Source organism: Colossoma macropomum, unplaced genomic scaffold, assembly GCF_904425465.1.
Source record: "Colossoma macropomum unplaced genomic scaffold, Colossoma_macropomum, whole genome shotgun sequence".
In the NCBI taxonomy this organism is placed as follows: Eukaryota; Metazoa; Chordata; class Actinopteri; order Characiformes; family Serrasalmidae; genus Colossoma; species Colossoma macropomum.
Genome location: NW_023494802.1, coordinates 14,619,001 through 14,642,714, shown reverse-complemented (window position 1 = coordinate 14,642,714; position 23,714 = coordinate 14,619,001). Strand labels below are relative to the sequence as shown.

Below are 23,714 nucleotides of genomic sequence, written 5' to 3'. Positions count from 1 at the left end.
CTCACAACTCTGTAACCCCCTGCCCACCCACACACACACACACACAGAGCCACTGGCCAAAAGCCACGAGCCAAGACACTTGTGACAGGCAAGCTGTTCTGTGCCCACTGGAGGGTGAAGACATGCATAGAGTAGCCAGCTGTCAGGAAGGGTCAGTAGGCCCTGTCCAGGAGCTGTGACCCAGACCTAGCCACAAAAGACCTCTGGGGCGAGGGAGGTCTGTATGCACGCATGGGGATTCCAAAAAACATGACAATATCGGAGACGAGAGGCTTACATGCAGTACACACATTTCCTATACACACACACACACACACATACATATATATACACACCAGCTACACTCCCCTATAAAGGTTTGGAATCAGTATTCAAAAGTTATAAAAACAATATATCAATATTTAGAAAAATTAAAAACAAATCTCTTGTAAATATGTGCATTAAACAGTAGGAAAACCTCCATTTGATGATGGAGAGAAGCACTTTTCAGAAACTGCAACTGCTTCAGTGTGGATTTGAGATGAGTTCCTTTGAAATGTTTTGTTTTTCGTTTGCTTGTGAAAGCAGAAGGAAGGTAGATAGCTAACAACACTGCTAAGAAGCTGAATCATCCTAAGACTGGATCACTAAGACTATGAAAATGACATGGCAGATGAGAATAACAATATGTCAATAGTTCATTTTAGCAAGGTAACTGGCTACCTAGATACCCCAGTTTGGCTTCTTTTTGATACAATTTAGCTTGATGACTAAAGTCACACTAATGCTAGCTTTGTTGTATTTATTAGCCTACAGATCAGTGGCTAGTCTAGCATCCCCATTGGTAGCATGATGTATTTGCATTATAGACCGCAATGGTTCCAAACCAATTATGCTTTGTGATCCTCTGAATTATGAGGTTGTTTAGCAGTTGAAATACACATAATGCTACACAAACGCTGCAAGCAAGCACTGCAATGATGTTTCAGAAACATCTACTATCAAAAACACAAGGCTACAACTGACAAAGCTGAACTAACACATTTGACAAAGCTGGTTTGTGTGGGGTATTTTGTTGAGGTTGCCAGTCGTCAAATGTCCATTTATCATGTAGCAGTGTTAGCTTGCATGTAGCAACATTCGCACTTTGACTCCTTCTAGACCTTGTAATTCAGAGGATCTAGTGACATTTTGAGGAAAAATGTCTGCAGGTCAAAACGTATTAGGTTTGGAACACTTTTGTTTGCCACAGCTTTTCAAAAAGCACCACTCATTTTCCCCATAGAGAAATCAGTTTAGACCAGGTGTTCTTAATATGGGCAAGTGAGCGACTTCAGAATGAAGACATGACTTTACAACATGACAACAAACTCTAGGCATGTGTGGTATTGTAGCAAGACAATACTGGTAAACAAAAAATTGAAACAGTACATAAAATCCTGAATTTGGTCAAACCAATGAGGTTGATGGATATAATCGATGCAGCGCTACAGAATGCTGCATAACACGACAAATGACATTAACCTCTAGTTTTAGGTCTGAATGTTCTTTTAATATCCAGAAGTTCTCATATTTGAGAAGTGGTGATCAAATCTTGAGACAGAAAACTTGATAAGAAATTACTATAAATAGATAATTATTACCATGTATATGGTTTAATAAAATACTGTTGCGCCCGAAAAAACATCTGAAAATACAACGGTGTCTAGTTTATCATATCTGAATCTACGCTGTATAGCAGAGATCACTAACTGGCGGACCGCGGTCCGAGTCCGGACCCAGACGCTGTCCAGTGCGGACCTGGACCTATAACTGATAAACTATTGAGAATTATTTAATTTCGACGCTGTGGTCCTATTTTGCTCGGCGTAGCTTTTCTTGCCTTACGGTAGCTTTAGCGGCCCAGGAGACTCACAGACCAATCACATGCGTTGTAAGTACCACACGTGATGCTACTCAGCCAATCAGATCTGTGCAATAAAATGAGCAAAGAGACTCGAATGAGTGAGGCACACACAGCGGAGGGACGAGGCGAGAACCAAGCAGTTGGAAAAGAGAGTGAGCCAGATTATTTTACATGTCATGCTCTAAAAAGAGAAAACTCACAATAAATGTTGTTGAAATATTATTTAATTGTACCTTATTTGATTTGACATTCAGTTTCTGACTACATAAGATGTTGATATACCTACTAGGCTACTTCAGTAAACAGTATATGGCACTGAATCATGATGCAAGTTAGACATGATGTTCCGGACCTTTGCTGGACCTCACTAAATTTTAATTAAAAGATATCACTGAATAAATTAACAATAATAATTATGACAAGTGAAATAATAATGGTAGTGCATTATTATTACAGACCATGACTCGACGCCAGTTTGAACCTGCGAGTTGGCTGCATCTTAGCAGCAGCTGCAACAACACACTCACCGTCTGAAGCTCCGTGGTGACCTTTAGGAGCTCATCTTGCATCTGCAGCCCCACCTCCTTACTCTGCAACACACACACACACACACACACACACACATACACACACGAGGACTCAGAATCAGTCTCTGTATTTGGGAGTGAAAGACTGACAGCAGGTTGTGTGAATGCAAGCACCTTTTTGGCCAGGCGGTGTGTGTCCTCAATGCAGTGGGACAGGCGCTGGGTGAGGGTGGCGCTACACAGCTCGCTGAGGGAACTGTGGTCCCGACTCTCTTGTTTGGTCTGCGTCAGTAGCACAGACCAGCATTGGGGTACAGACTGGTCAGACTGCTCCTTTCTGAGAGGGGGAGGAAAAGGGCATGGTTTTGATCTCATTCTGCATGACAATCTCATTCAAGCATCTTCTCACAAACCTTGCCCTGTTTTGAAATTGAAAATTAATATTAAGAAAATTCAAATCAAGTCAGGAATAAATACTTGTTTACTGAGACTTTGGGTACATGTAGGAACACTTCATTATTGTGTCTTCATTGGTATCAAGAGCAGGTTTTATCAAAACAATAGTTTTCTTTCCCACATTATTGCTAAAAACACATACTAAAAATCTTTCGCTCCAAAGGTGAATTAAAAGACTGCAACATTTTGAGCACTGATGAAGGCTGAAATCACAAGTGTGTGGTATAGCATAATTCCTAACCTGTTAAAACAGGACACCAGAATTTAGCTTTGTTACCAATTTCTAAAGAATATTTTTTTTAATACTAACTTTAAGTAGGTGTGGCTTAAACCAGAATTGAGCATGAGCCAATCAGCAGTCTAGATTTCAAAAGAAGCATGCTTATTGGCTCACTAATGCTGATTAAACTTAAAGCTTTGGTATGGAAATTAAGTATCAAATAACTTTTTAATACTTGAAAGGATTCAAGTAATTTGGGTGGTATTTTAAAAGTAAATGTAATTTCATACCCAGCCCTAACTCTTTGTAAATTGTAAATATTGTCACAACTATTTATGATGATGTTTTCCTCAAAATAAATCTGGTCATGCTTTACTATATTAAGTTATTGCAAAGCGATAAGCTTATTTTTATTAAAAACATTTTTAAAAAGCTAGGTAGCCACAGATGTTTGAAGGGCAGCGTGGCTCTTCCAGACCACATCCTTTCATAAGAACCTGATCATAGTGCCACATTTCCAAAAGTATCTAGTTTTCACTCCTTCTAATTGTATATGTAATATATGTATAATTTATCTACATGAAGGTTCACTCATTGTTCACTCATAGTGAGTGTTCAATTGCACACACAGCTTGTACAATCTCCACAGTAAAGCCCTGAACAGCAGAATTGGATGCTCTGGAGCAGCTGCAAATGAGCCTAAGATCATCATGTCCAGTACAGCAAGAGGGGAATTAAGCCCCCAACATTGGGCTGTGGAGCAGCAGAACTGCATTCTCAGGAGTAATGGAGCACCACTGAATACCTCTGAAGTGAAATGGAAAGGAACAACCTCACAGCAATGTTCCAACATCTAGTGTAAAGCCTTCCCAGAAGAGCAGAGGCTGTTACTGTAGCAAAATTGGGCCCAACTTCTTATTATTACGCTTGCTTTTAGCAGAACTATTGGGCGTGCAGGTGCATGGACACTTCTGGACATACAGGGCAAGTTTTCCACATCCAGATTAGGGCTAACCACAGAATAAAAGGGATTTTTAATACTGAACTGCCATTGGCATTGCCACTAAGTCACAGACTAGACATAAATCCATGTCTGGGAAACCAGTCTATGCTGTACAATCATAATTCAGGGTAGTGAGGTGTGTACACTGTGCCATAATGTAATGTGTGTAGGATATACAGATCACATACTTCTTGGTCTTGAGGGTGAACCTCTCACTGAGCTTTTCCAGAGAACGGGCGTACTCTGCCTCAATCTCGCCCCGCCTGCGCAGGTAATCACTCAGATCCTGCAGCTGCTGGGTCTTCTGCTCCAGCTGCGCATCCAACACCTTCAGTTGCTCTGACAGCTGACTGCGCACCTCTGAGAGCAACAGAGAGAGAGAGAGAGAGAGACTCAGGCATAGAAAGCACATGAACTGACCACTTTGTCTCTCCACGCTTCTCTCTCTTTCTCCCCGACTACACATAGCCCGAGGCAGCCATCTGATTGGATGAGAGGAGACAGCGTCACTAATGCAGGCTATAAATACATCCGCACAGTGCAGATCACACGCCAAAGAGAGCCTAACACCACTCAGCCTGGATGTGCATGCAGGACCAACAACAGAGATAACAACATAAATGTGGCTATGCCTGATCAAGACAGTATGAGAGAGACAGAGTAAGACAGAGACAGAGCTGTATGACCTGCTCTTTACCTTTAATCTGCGTTTCATACTCTGCCAAACTCCCCTTTTCCTTCCTCAGTTTCCCGTGTGATGTCATGGTCTTGCAGGAGCAGCAGGGTGGTCCTGTAGAGTCTCTTCACGGCTCAGGCCTACGCCTGCTCTTTGTAAGATAAGATAATATACACTTACTTCCACTCACTGACCTTTATTATGAGGTCCATCTACCCTACAGGTCCACTATACAGATGTACTATGTATCTGCTGATGCACAATTTGCCAGCCATCTTTTACGTCACTCATCACTGGTCAGCTTCTGACCACAGAACCGCTGTTGATCAGATAACACTTGTGTGGTGGACCATCTTCAACACCGCAGCAACACTTACATGGCAGTATCATAGCAGTGCATGCGGTGCCAGTACAGGTGGTGTTGCTGGGGCATTTAATGTCACTACTAAGTTAAAGTTGTCCAAAATATTCAGCTTAGAGCAGCTCTGTGGTCAGCAAGTGATCAGGCTACTCAAGACAGGGGTTTCCAATAAAGCAGCCAGTGAGCGTGAGACAAATTAAGATCAGTTGTATTGATCCGTCGAAAGGGAACTGTTCTAGAGTAGCAGTGTGTGTGGTATGGTGTTCAGGCACCATCAACAAGTTTCAGAATATGTAAAAATGAAAAACGTAAACAGACATTCATGAATATGCAGTACTGTGCAAAAGTTAGAGACCACCCTTCTTTATTTCAAGTTAAAACGACCATTAAGTTCAAGTGATTCATTTTTCAGTCATAAAAAAATTAAAAATAATTATTTAATAGAAAACTACACTGAAATTACAAAACTAAATATGATGATTTGTTCAGTATTTAGTCCACCTAGCTTCCATTTTTAAGAGACTTGCTTTCAGGCTTTCAAAGAAATAAGGAGGAATATTTTTCCACACCTCCAAAATTGAATTAGTAAAAAGTTACATTTTCTGCTTCTCATCACCCAATTAATCCCTAACACATTCAATGATGCTGAGGTCTGGGCTCTTTCAGATCTGCAGCAAGACTAGAGCTTGATTTCTCTCAGAGATGAAAGTTTTAAGTACTGTTCATCTGGTGGGGACAGTTTTGGTGGTCTGTGAGGTCTTGCACACTTGTTAGGGGACCCATTTTCTCTGTGTCCCCTTCTTTATGCAAGTGGATTATCCATATCAGAAATACCCTCCGAAAAATGAATAACTGAAAATGAAATAAATGATGGGTAGCCAATGACGTTTGCACAGTAATGTCAATATAAAAATGTAATAAGGTTGGCTGTTAAATGTATTTCAATGATCACAGCAGGCTCTCCTTCTGAACTGGACATACCTTTTTCTTCTAAGCAGCTGCAGCTCCCCCGCACAGTGAGGAGGGTATCCACAGTGTCGCAGTAAGACGACTGCTCTCTCTCTAAGCCGAGCTGCAGTCACTCCTGTATAAGCACACGCTAGAAGATCACTGAAACTCTGCCCCTTGATCTTCTGTACCCTCAGCCAAAACGGAACAGAGAAGTGCGTGTCTATGTTTGAATCAAGCTGAGCTACAGTTAGTCGTTCCCTCAGCGTACTCTGCCTGTGGGGTGAAATCACCCTCCTGTGTGCTTTTTATAGTTTCAGCCTAAGAACAGAGCAGGCGGGAGGCTCGCTAGCTTTCTTCATCTGGTTCCTGAGTCAGGGGATGAATGTGATTGTCCTCGCCTGAGAGACAGAGAGAAAGAAGGAATAAAACGGTTTGAAGATGGCCCAGCAGGCTGAAAACAGTTAACGAAATCCAGCACACCTGCCCGCATCCGCTTTACCTCACACTCACTCACCAAGACATCCTGCTAAGACAGCAGTCAAATGCATGGGTTTCTGTACTGATGTGGTTACACATAATCAGCTATGCAAAGCATTTACTCCCTTTTTTACTGTGCTAGTATCTCAGGTGCTTTGAGAGTTTTTCCCACACCTACATGGTAAAGAAGCTAAAAGTTGCATAAACAACAACAGCATGTGACACTTTTTCAAAACGGGAAGTGTATCACGTCTGGCAACCACCCACTAATGGCTAGCTTTGTTGAATGTAGCAGAGGTCATTCTGATGCTGAAGGGTGAACTTCCTCTCAGGCTCGGTGCTGCATTTACTGTACCTTTTATCTATTTATACTGCAATCTGAGCCTATAGATAAAATCTTAAAATAAGTAACTGAGATTTTCTGAAATTTCTCTTATAGGCCAGGGACTTAGCGGAGTGTTTACTTATCTTTTAAAATTTGAAATGGCCTTTACTCATCCTTTTTAAACCATTTACCCATCTTTTTCAGCTTTACTAACTCACAGTTAAATGCAAAGGTTTTGGGTTCCCCAATCAAAATGTTTTGTTGTAAAAATAAGTTAAAACATCCTCTATAGAAAACACAAATCTGAAACAGTTAAATGGACAATTGCTGTTTATATGCTGAATTTAACATACTGTGAATAGAACATAGTGTAAGTCTGTTTCCTGTATAGGATGTGCTAACTCACGTTCATTACAACAAAAAGTAATTTGACCAGAGGTGTTCAAACTTTTGTATATAACTGTATTTTTACAGTTTAATCACTTACTCGCAGCTACAAACAGTGCTGTTCTGTTTAAATGTTCTCCCAGTATGGCCTCACCTTCTACCCCACTTACCAGTACCAACTACAAACTTGCCTAGAGGAACTGTGTCAAACTAACTAGCGAGCGCAGCCTTTTATACCCAGCTGCGCACCGCGAGTCTATTTTTTCCGCTTGTCATGAATGCCCTGCCACTAGAAGCATGCAATAAACACTGCCGCAACAGTTTTCAGAAATGTTTCACTTTGCAAACCAAGCCACACTGCCTTCAGTACTGTTAACAGTAGTGCATCTTAAAACCTAGTATGTAAAGAGAACCGAAATGTGGAATCAGATTATGTAACATGATTTGATTCCAGCAGAACAGAAACACTTTCACACAAACCTCAGACATGCCACTGCACTAGGCAGACTGCTAGAAAACATAAGGTTGATGGATGTTTAGTTTGGGGTCTGTTGGTGTGTATTTCAAACTAGAACTTCAACCAAAAATACAGTATAACTTGATATAATATAAATTAAAAAAAAATTGTTCTACAGATCTGCGATGGACTGGCGACCTGTCCAGGGTATATCCTGCCTTCTGCCCAATGACAGCTGGGATAGGCTCCAGCACCCCACTGCGACCCAGAAGGATAAGCGGTTTTGATGATGTGTGTGTGTGTGTGTGTGTGTATGTGTGTGTGTGTGTGCTCTACAGATAGTGCTAGCATAGGAACACAGAAAGCCAAACTGCAGTGTGGCTCACACTGGATAATAACACTGTAGTGATTAAAAGGGATGAAAATACAGTGCAATGAAAAAGTATTTGCCCCTCACCCAAATTCTTCTACTTTCACTCATTTGTCACATGTAAATCTCCCAGATCATCCAACTAATTTTAATATAGGATAAAGGTGGCGTAAACACAAAACGCAGCTTTTAAATGATACTGAAAATAAAGATTTATTCAAAACTTATATTAACCATAATGACTCCCTAAACCTAATAACTGATTGTGCCACACCGCAATCAAATGTTTGCGATAACTTGCAATGGGTATTTTACAGGTGGGTATTAGAAATTCTGTCCCACTCTTGTTTGCAGAATTGTTTTAATTTGGCTACATTGGAGGGTTATTGAGCATGCACTGCTCACAAATTGACGGGTGGACATTCTTCATCAGGATTTTCTGATAAATAGCTGAATTCATGGTTCTATCAATTATGACAAATGATCCACGTCTTGCAGAAGCAAAGCAGCCCAGACCATCACACTATAACCACCATGTTTGACTGCTGGTATGATGCTCTCATGATGGAATGTGGTGTTAGTATCACGCCAGGTTTAACGGGACCCATATCTTCCAAAAAGTTCCACATTTGACTCATCAGTCCACAGAACATTATCCCTAATGTCTAATGCGAGATGAGCCTTTGTGTTCTTTTTGGTCAGCAGCGGTTTGCACCTTGCAACTCTCCCATGGATGCCATATTTGCCCAGTGTCTTTCTTATTGTCAAATCACGTAAATCGATCTTAATTGAGACAAGTTCTTTAGATGTTTGTCTGGGTTCTTTTGTAACCCCCTGGATGAGTCATCAGTGCACTCCTGGTGAAATTTTGGTAGGCTGGCCACTCCTGGCAAGGTTCACCACTGCGCCAAGTTTTCTCCATCTGTGGATAATGGTTCTCACTGTGGTTCGTTGGAGTCCCAGAGCCTCAGCAATGGCTTTGTAACCCTTTCCAGACTGGTAGACTTGTGATAACCATGCGATAGCGCTTCTATCTAACGGTTTACATGTCTTTTTTGATCATGAATATGCCAGGTAATTACTGAAACTTCTGAACATAATAAAAATAAAAATATTATTTATTTTATTCTTAATATTTTATTAATTATTTTTATTATTTGGTAACTAGCAAAGATACTTTCTCTGGATAGACAAAGCACTTTTTGTAAGTCGCTCTGGATAAGAGCGTCTGCTAAATGCAAATGTAAATGTAAATATACTTTCTGGATTTTGACCTCAGCACACTGGATTTCAAACAAGGCAATGCTTATGACACATGAGTGCCGAACGTCAGCTTTAATTTGAGGATATTTGCATATATACTGATAAACCAGATTAAACACAGTATCTTCAATTTAGAAGGCCATAAGATACTGGCTGCTCAGCTGTGGCATCCACATGTAGAATTTGTTACTGTAATCTCTCAACCTAAGCACAAACATGCCACCATGGGCCTGAAAAATCAGAATAATACAGAGACACAGCCAAAATATTAGGTGTCTTAAAATCAAATGAAGCAAGATTCAAGAATGTGCTGGTGGGTTAAGCAATAGCAAACCAATTGGCAGACCATGCCAGACCACAGTGGATGACCAACCGTTGAACAGGATGTAAGCGCAGATGCGTCAAATATAACAGAAGAATCCACCAGAATTACCAGAATGATCACAGTTTACCACACAATGCAACCACTGGAAAGTCTCAGGCACGTAAAGCCTGCTTACAATTAGCTAAACAGTTCTGGAACTATGCATTATGGACAGAAGAGAAGAAGATTAACCAGTCAGAGTCAGAGTGACAGAATGATAAAAATGTGGTGAAAAATAGTAACTGTTCATCATTCAAAGCATACCACCTCATCGGTGAAACACTGTGCTATGAGCAAGTATGTCTGCCAGAAGAACTGACTCATTTTATTGATGATCTGACTACCAGTGAATACCTTACCTTACTGCTCAAATCCAACTAAATGCCTCAAAACACTGACCCAAAACATTTTTAGAGAGCCAAAAAGTGGAATGCTCTTGACAATGACCCTACCTGACTACCACTGAACATGTATTCACATACCGAAGCAAGACAGTCATTACCAGTACCACTGTGCTTAAATTAAAGCTGACATTCTGTACTTTTACTTCATAATCATCAATTGAAATTGAATGTCCTGGAGTGCAGAGACAAAATACTAAGCTGTACTATCACTGTCCAGTTTCTTAGGGATAGCACTGCACATTCTGTAGGCAATGGAAAATTTCTGTATTGACTATATTTACATTAGTCAGTAACCCCTTGAAACCTAAACAAACGTAATCAATAAGTATCATGAGATATTTAGTACCTGCTATGACACTAACATGTAAGTTATGTAGTTAGAGTGATTTTAAGTGTGAACCCACCAATATATATATATATATATATATATATATATACCACACACACATATAATATCTATAGTAACACACACACACACACACACATATATATATATATATATATATATATATATATATATATATATATATATACATACACACATTCATTTCACACACACGTTACATGTATACATATATAAGTAGCTGTTACAAGTAGAACTCCACTTGTTTTTAGAGTTTACTTTTACTGCTGTGCAAGGTGCAAGTCTGACTGTGGAGCTGAAGGTGGGAAGGAGGAGAGAAGCAGTTGCTGGGGATTCTGTGGGTTGCGTCAGTGCAGTGTGTTATTCCTGTGAGAGGGTGGGGGACCTGACTCATGTCTCTCAAACACACACACACACACACACATATACTAGAGAGCTTGGAAACCGCTTTAAGCCTAAACTGCTGATGTGGCCTCAGACTGTTTCATATGGCATGATGTGATAATAGTGGCACAGAGGGGGCTTTCATCGGGTCTGAGGAAAGAGCAGAACGACCCCTGCACAAAGAGAGCCTGTGTGCACTGAGAGAGAGAGAAACAGAGACAGAAAGAGAGGTTCAGTCTGAGAGACTGAGAGGGAGAGGTACAGTCTGAGAGACTCAGAGAGAAAGAGGTTCAGTCTGAGTGATATATATATATATATATATATATATATATATATATATATATAGAGAGAGAGAGAGAGAGAGAGAGGGAGAGAGAGAGAGACACTTAAAGAGAGAGAGACAAAGACAGAGAGACAAAAATACACAGAGAGAGATGATGAAGAAGAACAAAATATAGATAGTTAGACAGATAGACAGACAGACAGGTTTTCTCTGAGAGAGACAGACTGGAAGAGAGATAAACAGAGAGATCAAGACATTGACAGACAGAGAGAGAGAGAAAGAAACAGAGAGAGATGGAGCAGGGAGACGATGAGAAAGAAGGAAAGACAGAACAAGAACGATAGAACAACAGACACACAGACTGACAGACAGACCCACAGATAGATAGATAGATAGATAGATAGATAGATAGATAGGTTTACTCAGCAAGACAAACAAAGAGATGGAGAAACGTACAGAGAGAGAAAGACAGAGCAAACCATTCTGGGAGAGAGGGTCAGACAGAGAGAGAGATACAGAGAGAGACAAAGGGTCAGACAGAGAGAGAGGGGGTCGGCATGACTAAGTATCTTTGAGTGAGTGAGGGTGGATGTCACTGCGGTGATGTTTATCTGTGTAAACCCCTCTCTCTAACAGTAATCATGGCTGCTGAGACTGTAGCTCTGAGTCAGCACACAGACCCTCCAAAACATATACAAGGGCAACGTTTAGAGGTCAAACCTCTCAGCTAACCAATCAGATGCAAGAAGCACAGTTCATTATAAGGATGCAGTTATTGATCTGTGGACAATGGAGCAGCTTAGCATGCAGTCACTAACACCAGCTAAACACAGTAGTGTGCACTGAAGAGTGAAGCACAGCTGGTTATGGTTTGCACCCTGTCCCCAAAGACCAAACCAACATTATCTAATCAGAGCACACACACTATCGCTGGCCTAAAAAGTAGCCAGCAAAACTGCCAGTGTATAAAAATAAAATGTCCATTCACCCATTTATATAACCCTTTAGCATTCACACCATTGCTAATCAGAGCATTACGGGCTGCAAATGTATCCTTTGATATTTATTCTAAGCAGTGATATATTAATCATGCAGTGGAATACAGAGTGTGTGTGTGTGTGTGTGTGTGTGCGCATGTGTGTGAGTGTGAGTTTTGGACCAGGCCCAGTCCTGACTAAACAGCCGTGCTTGTTTAAACTTGATCTGGCTGCTGTATTGAGTTAAGGAGCTGTGGGGAATTAGAGATCCATGGGATCAATCCTGTTTTACGCTCCCAGTGGGGCGAAGATGAGACCGGGCACTGGGCCTTATCTCTCTGAGCAGGAGACCAGCTCATCTACACACACATACACACAAATACAGAAACACATACACACAGACACAAACACATACATACAAACACTGCCTAAAATCTCAGACACTCTCCCTCTGACAGTAAGAACACTGCAGCAACACAAAGACAAGCAAGATTCACACAGGCAAACCTACAAACAACGTAAGTATAACTCAATTTTCCCAATGTAAAAGAATAATTACAAATTGTTGTAGTCTCTATAATATGGCTGCAACACAAAATTCATGATACATACTGTTGTTTTTGCATTACGGTACATTTTTGATTCAGAATAAGAAAACAAACACTAACATAACTTCAACATTTATTTTTGTATTTATTTTTGCCAATTCCTAAAGTCTTTTACAGATAGCAGTGCTTGTTGAAGAGATAAATGGCACACATTGTTTTCATAAAAAAAACATACATTAACTCAAAAAAAAAGTGCAATATCTATATAAAAATCAACAAAAGATGTAGACTATAATGCTACATCTCAGTGATGACTTGAGCTTCACAAGTTCATTTACAATCTGATCTTGTGTTTCTATGTAAAGTGTGTGAAGGAATATTCTAACGTGGCCTAATCACTCCCAGCAAACCACGGAATTCACAACCGGCTAGAGGTGAACTCTGCAACTGAATATGCATATCGGAACATATTAATATCCCAGTGGAACAAGTTATTTGTTTCTGCCTTTTAGAATCGACACTTAGCAGCAGTTTGAATCCTGTGGGGAGAAATAGCTGCTAATAGAGGCTAAAGTTGGTTTCCTGTTTGGCAGCTACATATTAAATTTTTCCAGTGAAATGGAACATTTCAAGTAAGAAGTTGGCTAACTTTAGCTTTCTGTTTTCTCCTTGCTCTGGGTCCTGACACATTTGGGTGATTTCATCCCAAATCTCTTTCTTTTTTGGGGTATTTAATCCTATGTTACTGTTTGATCTACCACCATTTGCCCATCATTACTGTCGTCAACTGATAAACTTTGCCATTTCAAACAGCTTGGCTAATCAACTAAACCATTTTTTCCAGTTCTGAGAGCTGTACAACTCTTGGTTATCAGGTTTAGGAGTACCATGAATTGTGTTAAATATTGTGCCTATATTTGTGTTGTAAACATTGTGATCCCTGGTTATCATCACCACTGTCAAGAAATCTGAATCACTACATTTCTCTACAATGCAGAAATTATGAAAAAAACGTGGAAACAGTTCTTCTTTAATACACATCACTGTATCCATTCAGTACCTTTTAAATGCACAGCATTTAACTACAACTTACAATGATGCTATCACACCACACCTATACAATGTTAAACCAATACAAAACATTCCCGAGCATTTTGTATTACTGATGTGACATTAACACAAGATTAAACATTAACTACAATAATGCTGAGCATAAATGCCCACACTGCCCGTCTATCATTAACAAAATAAAAACAAACACAGAACATCGCTAGAACTTCAGTAATTCTGCTGCACCAAACACAGTGCAACACTTTTTCCAGTTAAATATAGCTGTAGTACTTTAGTACATAACCTGCAGTAATGTATCAACAAGTATAAGCCAGGAGGATTATTAGCGGTGTTCAAGAAGCTGACCGCAGTCTGTTTATCTTCTCACAGCATCACTAAGACACAAGCATTCACACACTTGAGAGAGCCAACACATCACACCTCCTCACCCCACCACAATAACACACATGCACATTCATATGAAAGGCCATAACAACCGTTTACACCACAAAAGCATACGGTAACCGGAGAGTGAAGAAACCAATGAGAAGCCTCGCTCTTGACATCACTGACTATGAAAGCATAACAAACAACTGTTCTATCACAATTACTTAAACGTAAAGCAGACGAGTAACTGACTAATAAATGTGTTTTCCTTTTTTGTAGTGTAGATGTGAGAGATATACGAATGTTAAAGTCAATATGATGGTGTTGTGATTTTGTGATATTGTCCCATGGATTTTAATAATTTATTTTCGGTTGCCTGCATTTTAACAACAAGAGTTAATCACAACACCAATATAAACATGAAATTTCCGCCCTATCTAGCCCTGTCTCACACATATAAGAAGAGGCATTATGAATAAAAGGAGACACAGAAAAGAAAGGACAGGAGGAAAGGAAAAAAGGGGTTTTACAGTTCCTTACAATGGTCCAAAATTTTAATAATATGAAGCAAATCAGACAACCAACTTTTCATCGCTGTCCAAAAGAAAACATGCATCTCCATTTTTTGTCAATTTTTTTATTTTTTTTACGTCATTTGGACACAGCAGTTCTCCTTAACATCGTATGAAATTTTCATGATGATTGGACCAATAGTAATGCCCCAAAATCATTTAGAATAAAATCTCTTTACATTAATTTACATTAGAAATTTAAGGGTTTTTACTCTCTTCTGTAAAGTTACCATTTTGGATATACTTGTTTGTCTTTGGACAGCGACGATTTAACATGTGGACTGATGTGCAACTTCCAGCTCAAAAGAACGATCTTTTTAGCTGTGACCATCACAACCTGTATCACTCTCACATGAGAAAGTGGGAAGTGATTTGGAGTCTCTAAAAAATTACAATTATGGGGTCAGGGTTGAAATGTATATCAAGAACTGTGGACAGTCAATCAAAGACACCAGTCCAGAAGTTCTGCAGCACTGGGCAGCATAAAAATGAATGAGCCAAAAAGGTATACAATTTACCCAACTTAGTTTTCAAATGATGAAGCCTATGACGTACCTATATCGAGAGTTCTTTGGACAATGGGGTATTCCTCTCATATTTGCGCTGTTAGTGAGCAACTGATCGCCTCATCCCAGGCCTCCCTGTAACGGCTAGTGTTTGAGAACGACTGCTGAAACGAACTGTGAGATCAGCTGTCTAGAAAAAACTGCTTATGTCCCACAGATTATAAAACAGCTCGTGTCCCACAGACTATAGCATATCATGTATACCATTAAGAACATTAAACCACAAACAGTCTTGTCCCCTAAGATGAATAAAACATGAACCTGAACAATTTAAATCAATCTTACAATCTCATAAACAGGATAAGTAATAAGTTCAATATTTACATTACATTATAATAAACAAGCACTGCACAATATATCGTTTGTTAATTGTAACTGTGATATTGGACTTTGCAATACTTGCAAGAAGCTGTAATATACGAGTGAAACATCCGTCCAATCCCTGCTGTGCTGTGAGCATCCTTACCAATCGCAGACACTTCAGATTAGTTTCTGTGGATGTCTGGACAAGTCAGGGTATTCATGTAATCCAACCAATGAGAATTACATGGGTCAAAAGAGCCTTGCCTTTTGGTTTTTGATTACATCACCATGAACCAGCAGGCAGGAAAAATAATATCAACCAATAATATCATGTTTCACCTCTCCCTCCCGCCACCCCCGCCTAGCATCAAGCAAAAATGCCCAGCTAGCTCAAAGACCCTGCATGATACTCTGTTTCACTTGGAAATATGCGTTATAATTTTCTGATTCACATTGGCATTAAAGTTATATTGTAACAGAAGTATGACTTAAATAGTGGTGTCAACGGAAACATGATAAACAATTAATGCCACTATTTTCTTATGCAATTAATTCCCTTTTTATATTGTGACACTTTAAACCATTTGTAGTTCCACCCTGAAGCCAACCTGCTCATGCTCTGTTGTTGTAGAAATCATGCTGAAACACAACTTTTAAATGGCAAGTTCCTTTGTTCCTTCTTATTTCCATCTCCTGCCATGCTGTGAATTTGTTTATCGCCGAATTACATCGAGTCTGAAGTATCATTTCAAGCAACACAGCAGACTACAATGGACAGTGCTTGCAGAAGAGTTAGGGAGAATCCAACCAGTAGCAAACCAACAAAAGCATTAGCAAATTGGGAAGAGGCAGTTCCCTTCAAAACAAGACGTAATGGTGTGGTATGAGAGCAAGAGCCTACGTTTATAGATGAGCTGGAACATCTAGCCGCAGTCACTTTCGCTGGACCTCAGTGGATTCACACAATGAAAATAGTGTTCATTAATTATTGGAAGTAATACATATAAGCTTATTTTATACCCTTACTTGGCTATAAGGAAATGTACTGCTATTTGTATGAAAAACATATCAATATTTAATCAAATTTGAGCAAATAAGACAAGAAGTTATTAATCGCCATTATTATTTTCATCATTTGACAGCCCTACTATTAACGTAACAACAAAATGGCACGAGTGATTCTGGTAAACTGAAGAGCTTAGTTCCAACACACTTGGCTGTAATATTCAGAATCTCCTGAAGGCTTCGATTAACTGGATCAGGTGTGTTAGATCAGGTTTGGAACTAAACTCTCCAGTGTAGAAGACCACCAGGACCAGACAAGGCAATACATGCAATCTGGCATTTTTAGCGCAGCACTATTAAACCATTTTTCCCTTCTTCGTCTTAGTATTATTATTGTTACTATTATCAATGAATGAATTACCTATGTGTTTGGTATGTTGTTATTGTCCAGAAAATCACAATATAAATTCAAGCTCATATCAACCACCCTTACCACAATGAAAATCTGCAAAACTTGTGTTGTAATTTGAAGCTGATTGAGATTAGACCGGTTGCAGCAATGAGACAGCATGAGAAGTAACAGTTACAGGATGTATGACAAGTCACGTGTTACACTGGAGGGGGGTGAGACATCTGACAGTCTGCAGTGAACAGAGGTCAGGCTGATAACAGGCTTCTTATCTGACCATCATGCTTCACTATAGTCCTCTCACTCTCCGTTTCAATGCAACAGGCTACACATACACAAATCCTATAATAAGTAGCAAACACCTTTCCAGCATTCTCTTCGTCAGCAAGAGCTGTGGATCTGCCTTCTCTTCACCAACCTCTACTTTACCCCTCCATCATTGCTACGTTTCATTCCACATCTCTCCATCTTCTCTGACACTGTCCACCTCTCCTCTTGCTAACTAACCTCTTCACATCTCACTACAGCACAGAGTGATCCATCAAACTGACCATCCGTTCACACTGACATACAGAGCAAGAGAGGTGGGGGAAGGGGAGAGAGAGAGAGATAGAGAGAGAGATCTTGAGGAAGATAAACAAATGAGAGTGAAAGTACGAGAGGAAATAGAGAGTGAGAGAGTGTAAAAGAATGAGAGAGATGCTAAAGAGAGATGGTAAAGAGAGAGCAAGAGGAGAGAGAGAATGAGAGAGAAGAGAGCAGAAAGCAGAAGAAAGATGGAGGGAGAGAGAGAGAAGAAAGGAGAGAAGGAGAGGAGGAGAAAGAGAAACAGGAAGAGAGAGAGGAAAAAGAGGGAGATCAGGAGAAAGAAAGAAAGAGAGGAGAAAGAGGAGAATAATAGTAGAGGTTGGTGACAAAAATTGAGAGATTGAGATTGAGATGGATATTAAGGAGGTGGTAGCTGTCTGGTATGGATCAATGCTGAGAAATACTGAAACAGGAAGCAGCCACACACACGGTTCAAACCGTTAGTAGCTTACACACACACACACACACACACGCACGCACACACACACACACACTCACAAAATCCTCAGAGCAGCTCAAATGACTAACAAAGTAGCCTCCATACAAACACATATACATACAGTGATGTCTATTACAAATGTTTTACACACACACACACACACACACACACACACACACACACACACACACAGTAAGTACAAGTTTTTCATTGATTCATAAAATAACCCACTTGCATAACAAAGGCAAAACTTTGAAATAAGTGAAAAAACAGGAGTTTCCAAAAATGGAGTGCAAAAAATTATTAAAGGATATAGAAAACTTGGGACCTCTAAAAAGTGGAAGATCTTGTGGACCACCAACACTATCACCATCAGATAGACAGTACTTAAAGCTTTCATCTCTTGATTTAATCCACAGACGTCCATCCGCCCGCTGTGAGAAGACAACTCAACACTATGGGTCTGAAAGTAAGTGTAGTAGTCAAAAAAACGTTACTGAGAAAAGGAAACAGACCGAGAAAAGGAAAAGTATCTGCAGAAATCTGCAAACCAAACAAAGAAGCTGCTAGCTACAATGCTACAATGCACCGACTACCCAAGAATCCAGACCTCAGCATCATTGAATGCGTTTGTGAGAAGCAGAAAAAGCAACCAACTTCTAAGGCTAAACTTCAGAGGTGTGGAAAAATATCTCTGCAGATTTCTTTGAAAAACAGGAAGAAAGTCTCCTAAAAAGAATAGATGTTGTATTAAAGGCACACTAAACACTGAAAATTTTGATATTTTGTTTATTTGTTGAGTTTTCTATGTGTTTTTTTTTTTATTAAATATATGCTTCCTGCTTTTCTCCCAGCACTGAAAAATGAATAACTTGTATGAAATGACCGTTTTAGGCTGGAAATGAAATAAATGAAGGGTGTTCTCAGATTCTGCACTGTACTGTATATCGATAAAACAACAGAGCTTGTGGTGCAAGTTCAAAAATGTTAATTTGAATGACCAAATACTCTTTAGTTGATAACATACATGTGTACGCTGTTCAAAAATAATACATTAGTGTGCAAACACATCAGGAGCGTCATTCAAAAACAAGCACACACACACACACACACACACACACACTGTCATTCGGTGAGTGACAGTTACAGTGGAAAGACAATACCTCAATACCTTCACCTCAAATACTGTCAGCCAACACACACACGCACATGTGAATGTCCATTCTGTGTGTGAATCAGTAACGCTGCAGGCATGAACAAACACATGCACACACACACACGCGCACACACACACACACACACACACACACACACACACAGTCTGGCACATAGAGAGCAGACACTACACTCAGATACATCAATAATAAACAACGCCAAAAGCCTTACCTCATTCTCTGTAGTCTTCTCTCCTCTCTTTCTCCTCTCTTTCTCCCCCTCTCTCTCTCACTCTCTCCTTCTCTCTCTTTCTCTTCCTCCTCCCTCACTCTCTCCCTCCCTCTCTCCCTTGGACACAGAGAACACTGTGTTTGAGTCACACAGATTTCATGGAGCCAATTTGATTTCTCTCCCTCTGACACATTCAACACAGTCCTCTCTCGTCCCTCCCTCTCTCTCGCTCTCTCTCTCTCTCTCTCTCTCAGAGGTGCGCATTCAAAATAGCCCTCCTCTCACGTACACATGCATGCAGACACGCAAGAAAACAGCTCCCCCTCTCACTCTCTCTCTCCCTCTCTCTCTCACTTACACACACACATACGCACCGCAGAAACGAGCGCTCAAACCGCGCTCTCCCAATCACGCTTCTCGGCCAGTGAGAGAATGTCCTGAGCTAAGCCACGCCCCATCTCTCCCCACTCCCTGCAGGCTTGCTATAAATACAGGGATGGATATGAATATGCTGTCTTGTTCTCTTACTCTCTCTCCCTGCTCTCCTCCATCTCCCATCCCTCATTCCTCCCCTCCCTCTCTCCCTCTCCCTCTCTCTCTCTCCAGCCATGAAATGCTTCTCTTATGACCTTGCATTGTGCTCACTGACTAGCAGCTCACACATACACACACATGCACACATGCACTCCGAGTCAGGGGGTTAATATAATATACAGCCATGAATCCAGTGGATGCGACGGCCCTGCAGACAATACGGCCATAAAACTGATACTGGGAGTCCAAACGCGATTAAATCAATAATGAGCACGGCTGTGCGATAAAACAGCCCCTGCACAACAACAACGGCTCTGCTTGATGCTCCTGCACACACAGACACGACTGCAAGCAAAAATCCACTGACCACTACAAGCACACACAACACAACACACCGACAGGCAGCCAGGCTGTAAGTGCATCACATTATTATCTGATATCAGCCTAACATTTCAGAATATGCATGTGCATATTCAGATAATTATCTCATTTTGGCTATTTTTGTACCTCAGCTCTTTTAAACCAGGGTTCTACCTACGTTTTATTCCATTTTTTTAAAAAAAAATCCCTTTACTTCTCTTGATTATTTGTTAATGGTCTTGCGTACCTGTCAGATCTGTTTAGTGCATAATACACATCACACAATACAAACCTCAGTTGCAACCTGTCCTTGGACCAGTTTATGAAATGCAAATAAAAACAGAAAGCAAGAAAGCAGTGATTTCGAATCCACTTTGACCTGGACTTACACAAAAACACATACAAAGACAAGCTATTTATTGTTTCACCCTAATTAACCTTTTGTCTTTTTGCATTCTGCAAATTGATGCCTGCAACATGTTCCAAAAAGGTTGGGATGGGGCCATTTAAGACTAGGTATGTGGTGAAACGATAAAAAATATCTTAAATAGGTGATGCAATCATGCATGGAATGGCCTAGTCCTTTATGATCGAGGAAAGATTGAGGCTAACACCTTTGCAAAAAAATGTTTAAGAAGGACAATGTTCCTCAATGAGCGACTGCAAAGACTTTAGGCATTTCACCCTCTGCTCTGCATAATGTCACCAAAAGATTAAGGAAATCAAACATTTCTGTGCGTGAAATGCAAGGCCAAAAACTACAGCTGAATGCCAGTGACCTCTTAGCCCTTAGATGGTACTGCATTAAAAACCTGCATGCTTTTGTGATGGATTTTACTGCATGGGCTTGGGAACTCTTTGACAAACCATTGTCAATAAACACAGCTTGTGATTTGTATCCACAAATGCAAGTTCAGACTGTACTATGCAGAGCAGAAGCCATTTGTCATATATCAAGATCATCTGAAATGGATCGATGCACAGTGGAAGTGTGTTGACGAGTCGACCTTTCAGATTACGGAAATAATAGACGTTGTGTTATCCGAGCCAAAACAGAAAAGGGTTATTACAAGTGTAAAGTTCAAAAGCCGGCATCTGTCCTGGTATACGGGGTGTATTACTGCCCACGACACAGACACAGTGTAGGCATCATTAACCAGGAAAGATATATATCTACATTTTGGCGCAACATATGCTGCCTTCTAGATGATGTCTTTTTCAGAGACACCCATGCTTATTTCAATACAGCAACAACAAACCACAATCTGCATGTTACAACCCTCATATGTGTAATTAGAGAGTGCGGGTGCTGGAGTACCCTTTCTACAGTCCAAACTTGTGTCCCACTGAAAATGCACTGTGCATTATATATCACAGGCTAACAAAGCTAGAAGAGCATGATGCACAGGAATTAGAGCACGGGTTTCAGAGTCGGCAAAACCTTGTTTGTGATGGATTTTGTCGCAATCCTGCAACAAAAGTTAAACAAGCTGTCCGCAGACATGTATTCTCATTATGAGATCACGTGACTAATTTCAGAGCGGCCACACATGAGCCTAAGACCACCATGCACAATGCTGAATAATATCAGGTCAGTGTGGGTCCTGTGGTGGTCCCTTTTCAAATCAAATCTAATGAAATCACGTTTATTGTCACATCACATTTACACAGGTGTGAAGGTGAGTGAAAATGTTAAGTGCATAGCCCCCTTGTAATGCTTTTATATATATATTTATGCGTGTATGTGTATATATATATATATATATATATATATATATATATATATATATATATATGTGTGTATGTGTATATATATATATATATGTGTGTGTGTATATATATATATATATATATATATATATATATATATATATATATATTTATATACACACACACACACACCCATGCACGCACACACTTTCTAAGCGGCTTATCCTTCTGGGTCGTGGGGGGACCTAGAGCCTATCCCAGCGGTCATTGGCTGGAAGGCAGGATACACCTCAATGTACAGTTTTGGTATAGTAATATAAGCTATGAAATAAAAACTATGATATGTACAGTTGTACACATCCATAGACATGGTAAAAGGTGGCTAATGAACTGTGCAGCAACAGATGGGCCACAGTCAGTTACAGCAAATCTATAAAGTATATCTATAAATCTATAAATAAATCTATAAAATATGGCAATTGTTTCTGATAAAACTACCAATGACTATTTCATGCGGCGTTATTAGTTATTTTGTACACCTTTTGTAGACCTCCTCTATTTGACTGGCTCATAATGGCTGTTGGAACAGTAAGACTGCCATGAGAAGCAAACAAGCGTGCACCTCACAGGAAATGAAGGTTTCTCATCAACGTACTCTGAACACAGCACTGAGAAGGTGTGCGAAGACTCACATGACTGAGAGCAAGATTGTATCAGAAGCGGGGGAGGGAAGACTTAAAATCTTAACATGTCAGCATCGATAAGCTTGTCATTTTGCACTTCGAGACTAAAAAGGAGGATGTTTGTGTCTTTACAACAAGCTGCATGAAAGCAGAAGAATCTGGAAATGCATGAATAAGCATGACACATATCCGTTTCGAAGAAGTAGGGATTACTTTGGGGCATTGGGTGAAAATCTAATAAAGATATATGGCGAGCTGAAGTGGTGGTTTGATATATGTGTAGTCATAACAGTTTTGCATTAATGGCTGAAATTAGTTCTTATAGTGCACAGGGTAGAGAGAAGTAGCACACCCTTTCCACCCCCAGCTTTCCTGTGCTTGTTTCCTTCCTCTGTTGGCCTGCCTCTGTCTCTGGTTCTGCCTCAGCCTCTGTCTTTGAGGCTCAGGATGTGGTGACAAGACGAGTTCAGAAAAACATGAACTCCAGTTTTTATCCTTTAATCTGAATTCGAAGGACAGGCACACATTAAAGCAGTACAACATAGACAAAATATAATATTGCGAATATATTGCTACGTATGCAGATTGAGATATGATGGCAATAAAGTAAAACACTTTTGGGAACTGTTGTTGCGCCATGGTTAAAAACATGGCATGTTTTCTTTTGACCAAAATTATTCATATTTTTCTACCACCTGTAAAAGAATCCAAAAGTGGTGGGGCAAAAATGCATTGGTTCTTAAAACAAAACAAACAAACAAAAAAACACATGTGCTACTGGAACTGGAGACAAATAACAAACCTCTGACTAATAAAGGACAACTAGGCCACTGACTGACTAAAGATAAACAAACTTTCAGCACTACATTTACCATATGTCATGGCTGTTATCTGTTATATGGGTCATATTATAAAGGAGGAGGACAGTTCACTGGTTGAAAAGTTTCTGAGATAGCTTGTAACGTTCAGTACTGCACATGTTTACAGGAAAAGTCCTGCATGCTTCAAAAAAAGAGGCCCATTCGGCTTGTTTTTCCGAT

General features: G+C 40.1%; 1 protein-coding gene across 4 annotated transcripts in view; it reads right to left on the bottom strand.

Moving 5' to 3' along the window:
• Positions 1–23,714, bottom strand: part of arhgap4b (Rho GTPase activating protein 4b) — a 52,018-nt gene that overhangs the window by 26,765 nt on the left and 1,539 nt on the right. For 2 of the 4 annotated variants that reach the window (XM_036590784.1, XM_036590787.1), the window contains exons 1-6: positions 19,388–19,765; positions 6,110–6,477; positions 4,789–4,918; positions 4,280–4,451; positions 2,587–2,749; positions 2,413–2,475 (exon numbers count right to left, since the gene is read on the bottom strand). In XM_036590784.1, the coding sequence (XP_036446677.1) occupies positions 2,413–2,475; positions 2,587–2,749; positions 4,280–4,451; positions 4,789–4,855 (465 nt within the window). In that variant the 5' untranslated portion in view covers positions 4,856–4,918; positions 6,110–6,477; positions 19,388–19,765. Of the gene's footprint in view, positions 1–2,412; positions 2,476–2,586; positions 2,750–4,279; positions 4,452–4,788; positions 4,919–6,109; positions 6,478–19,387; positions 19,766–23,714 lie in introns of those variants that run through there. The other 2 variants (XM_036590785.1, XM_036590786.1) reach the window with 2 other exon arrangements.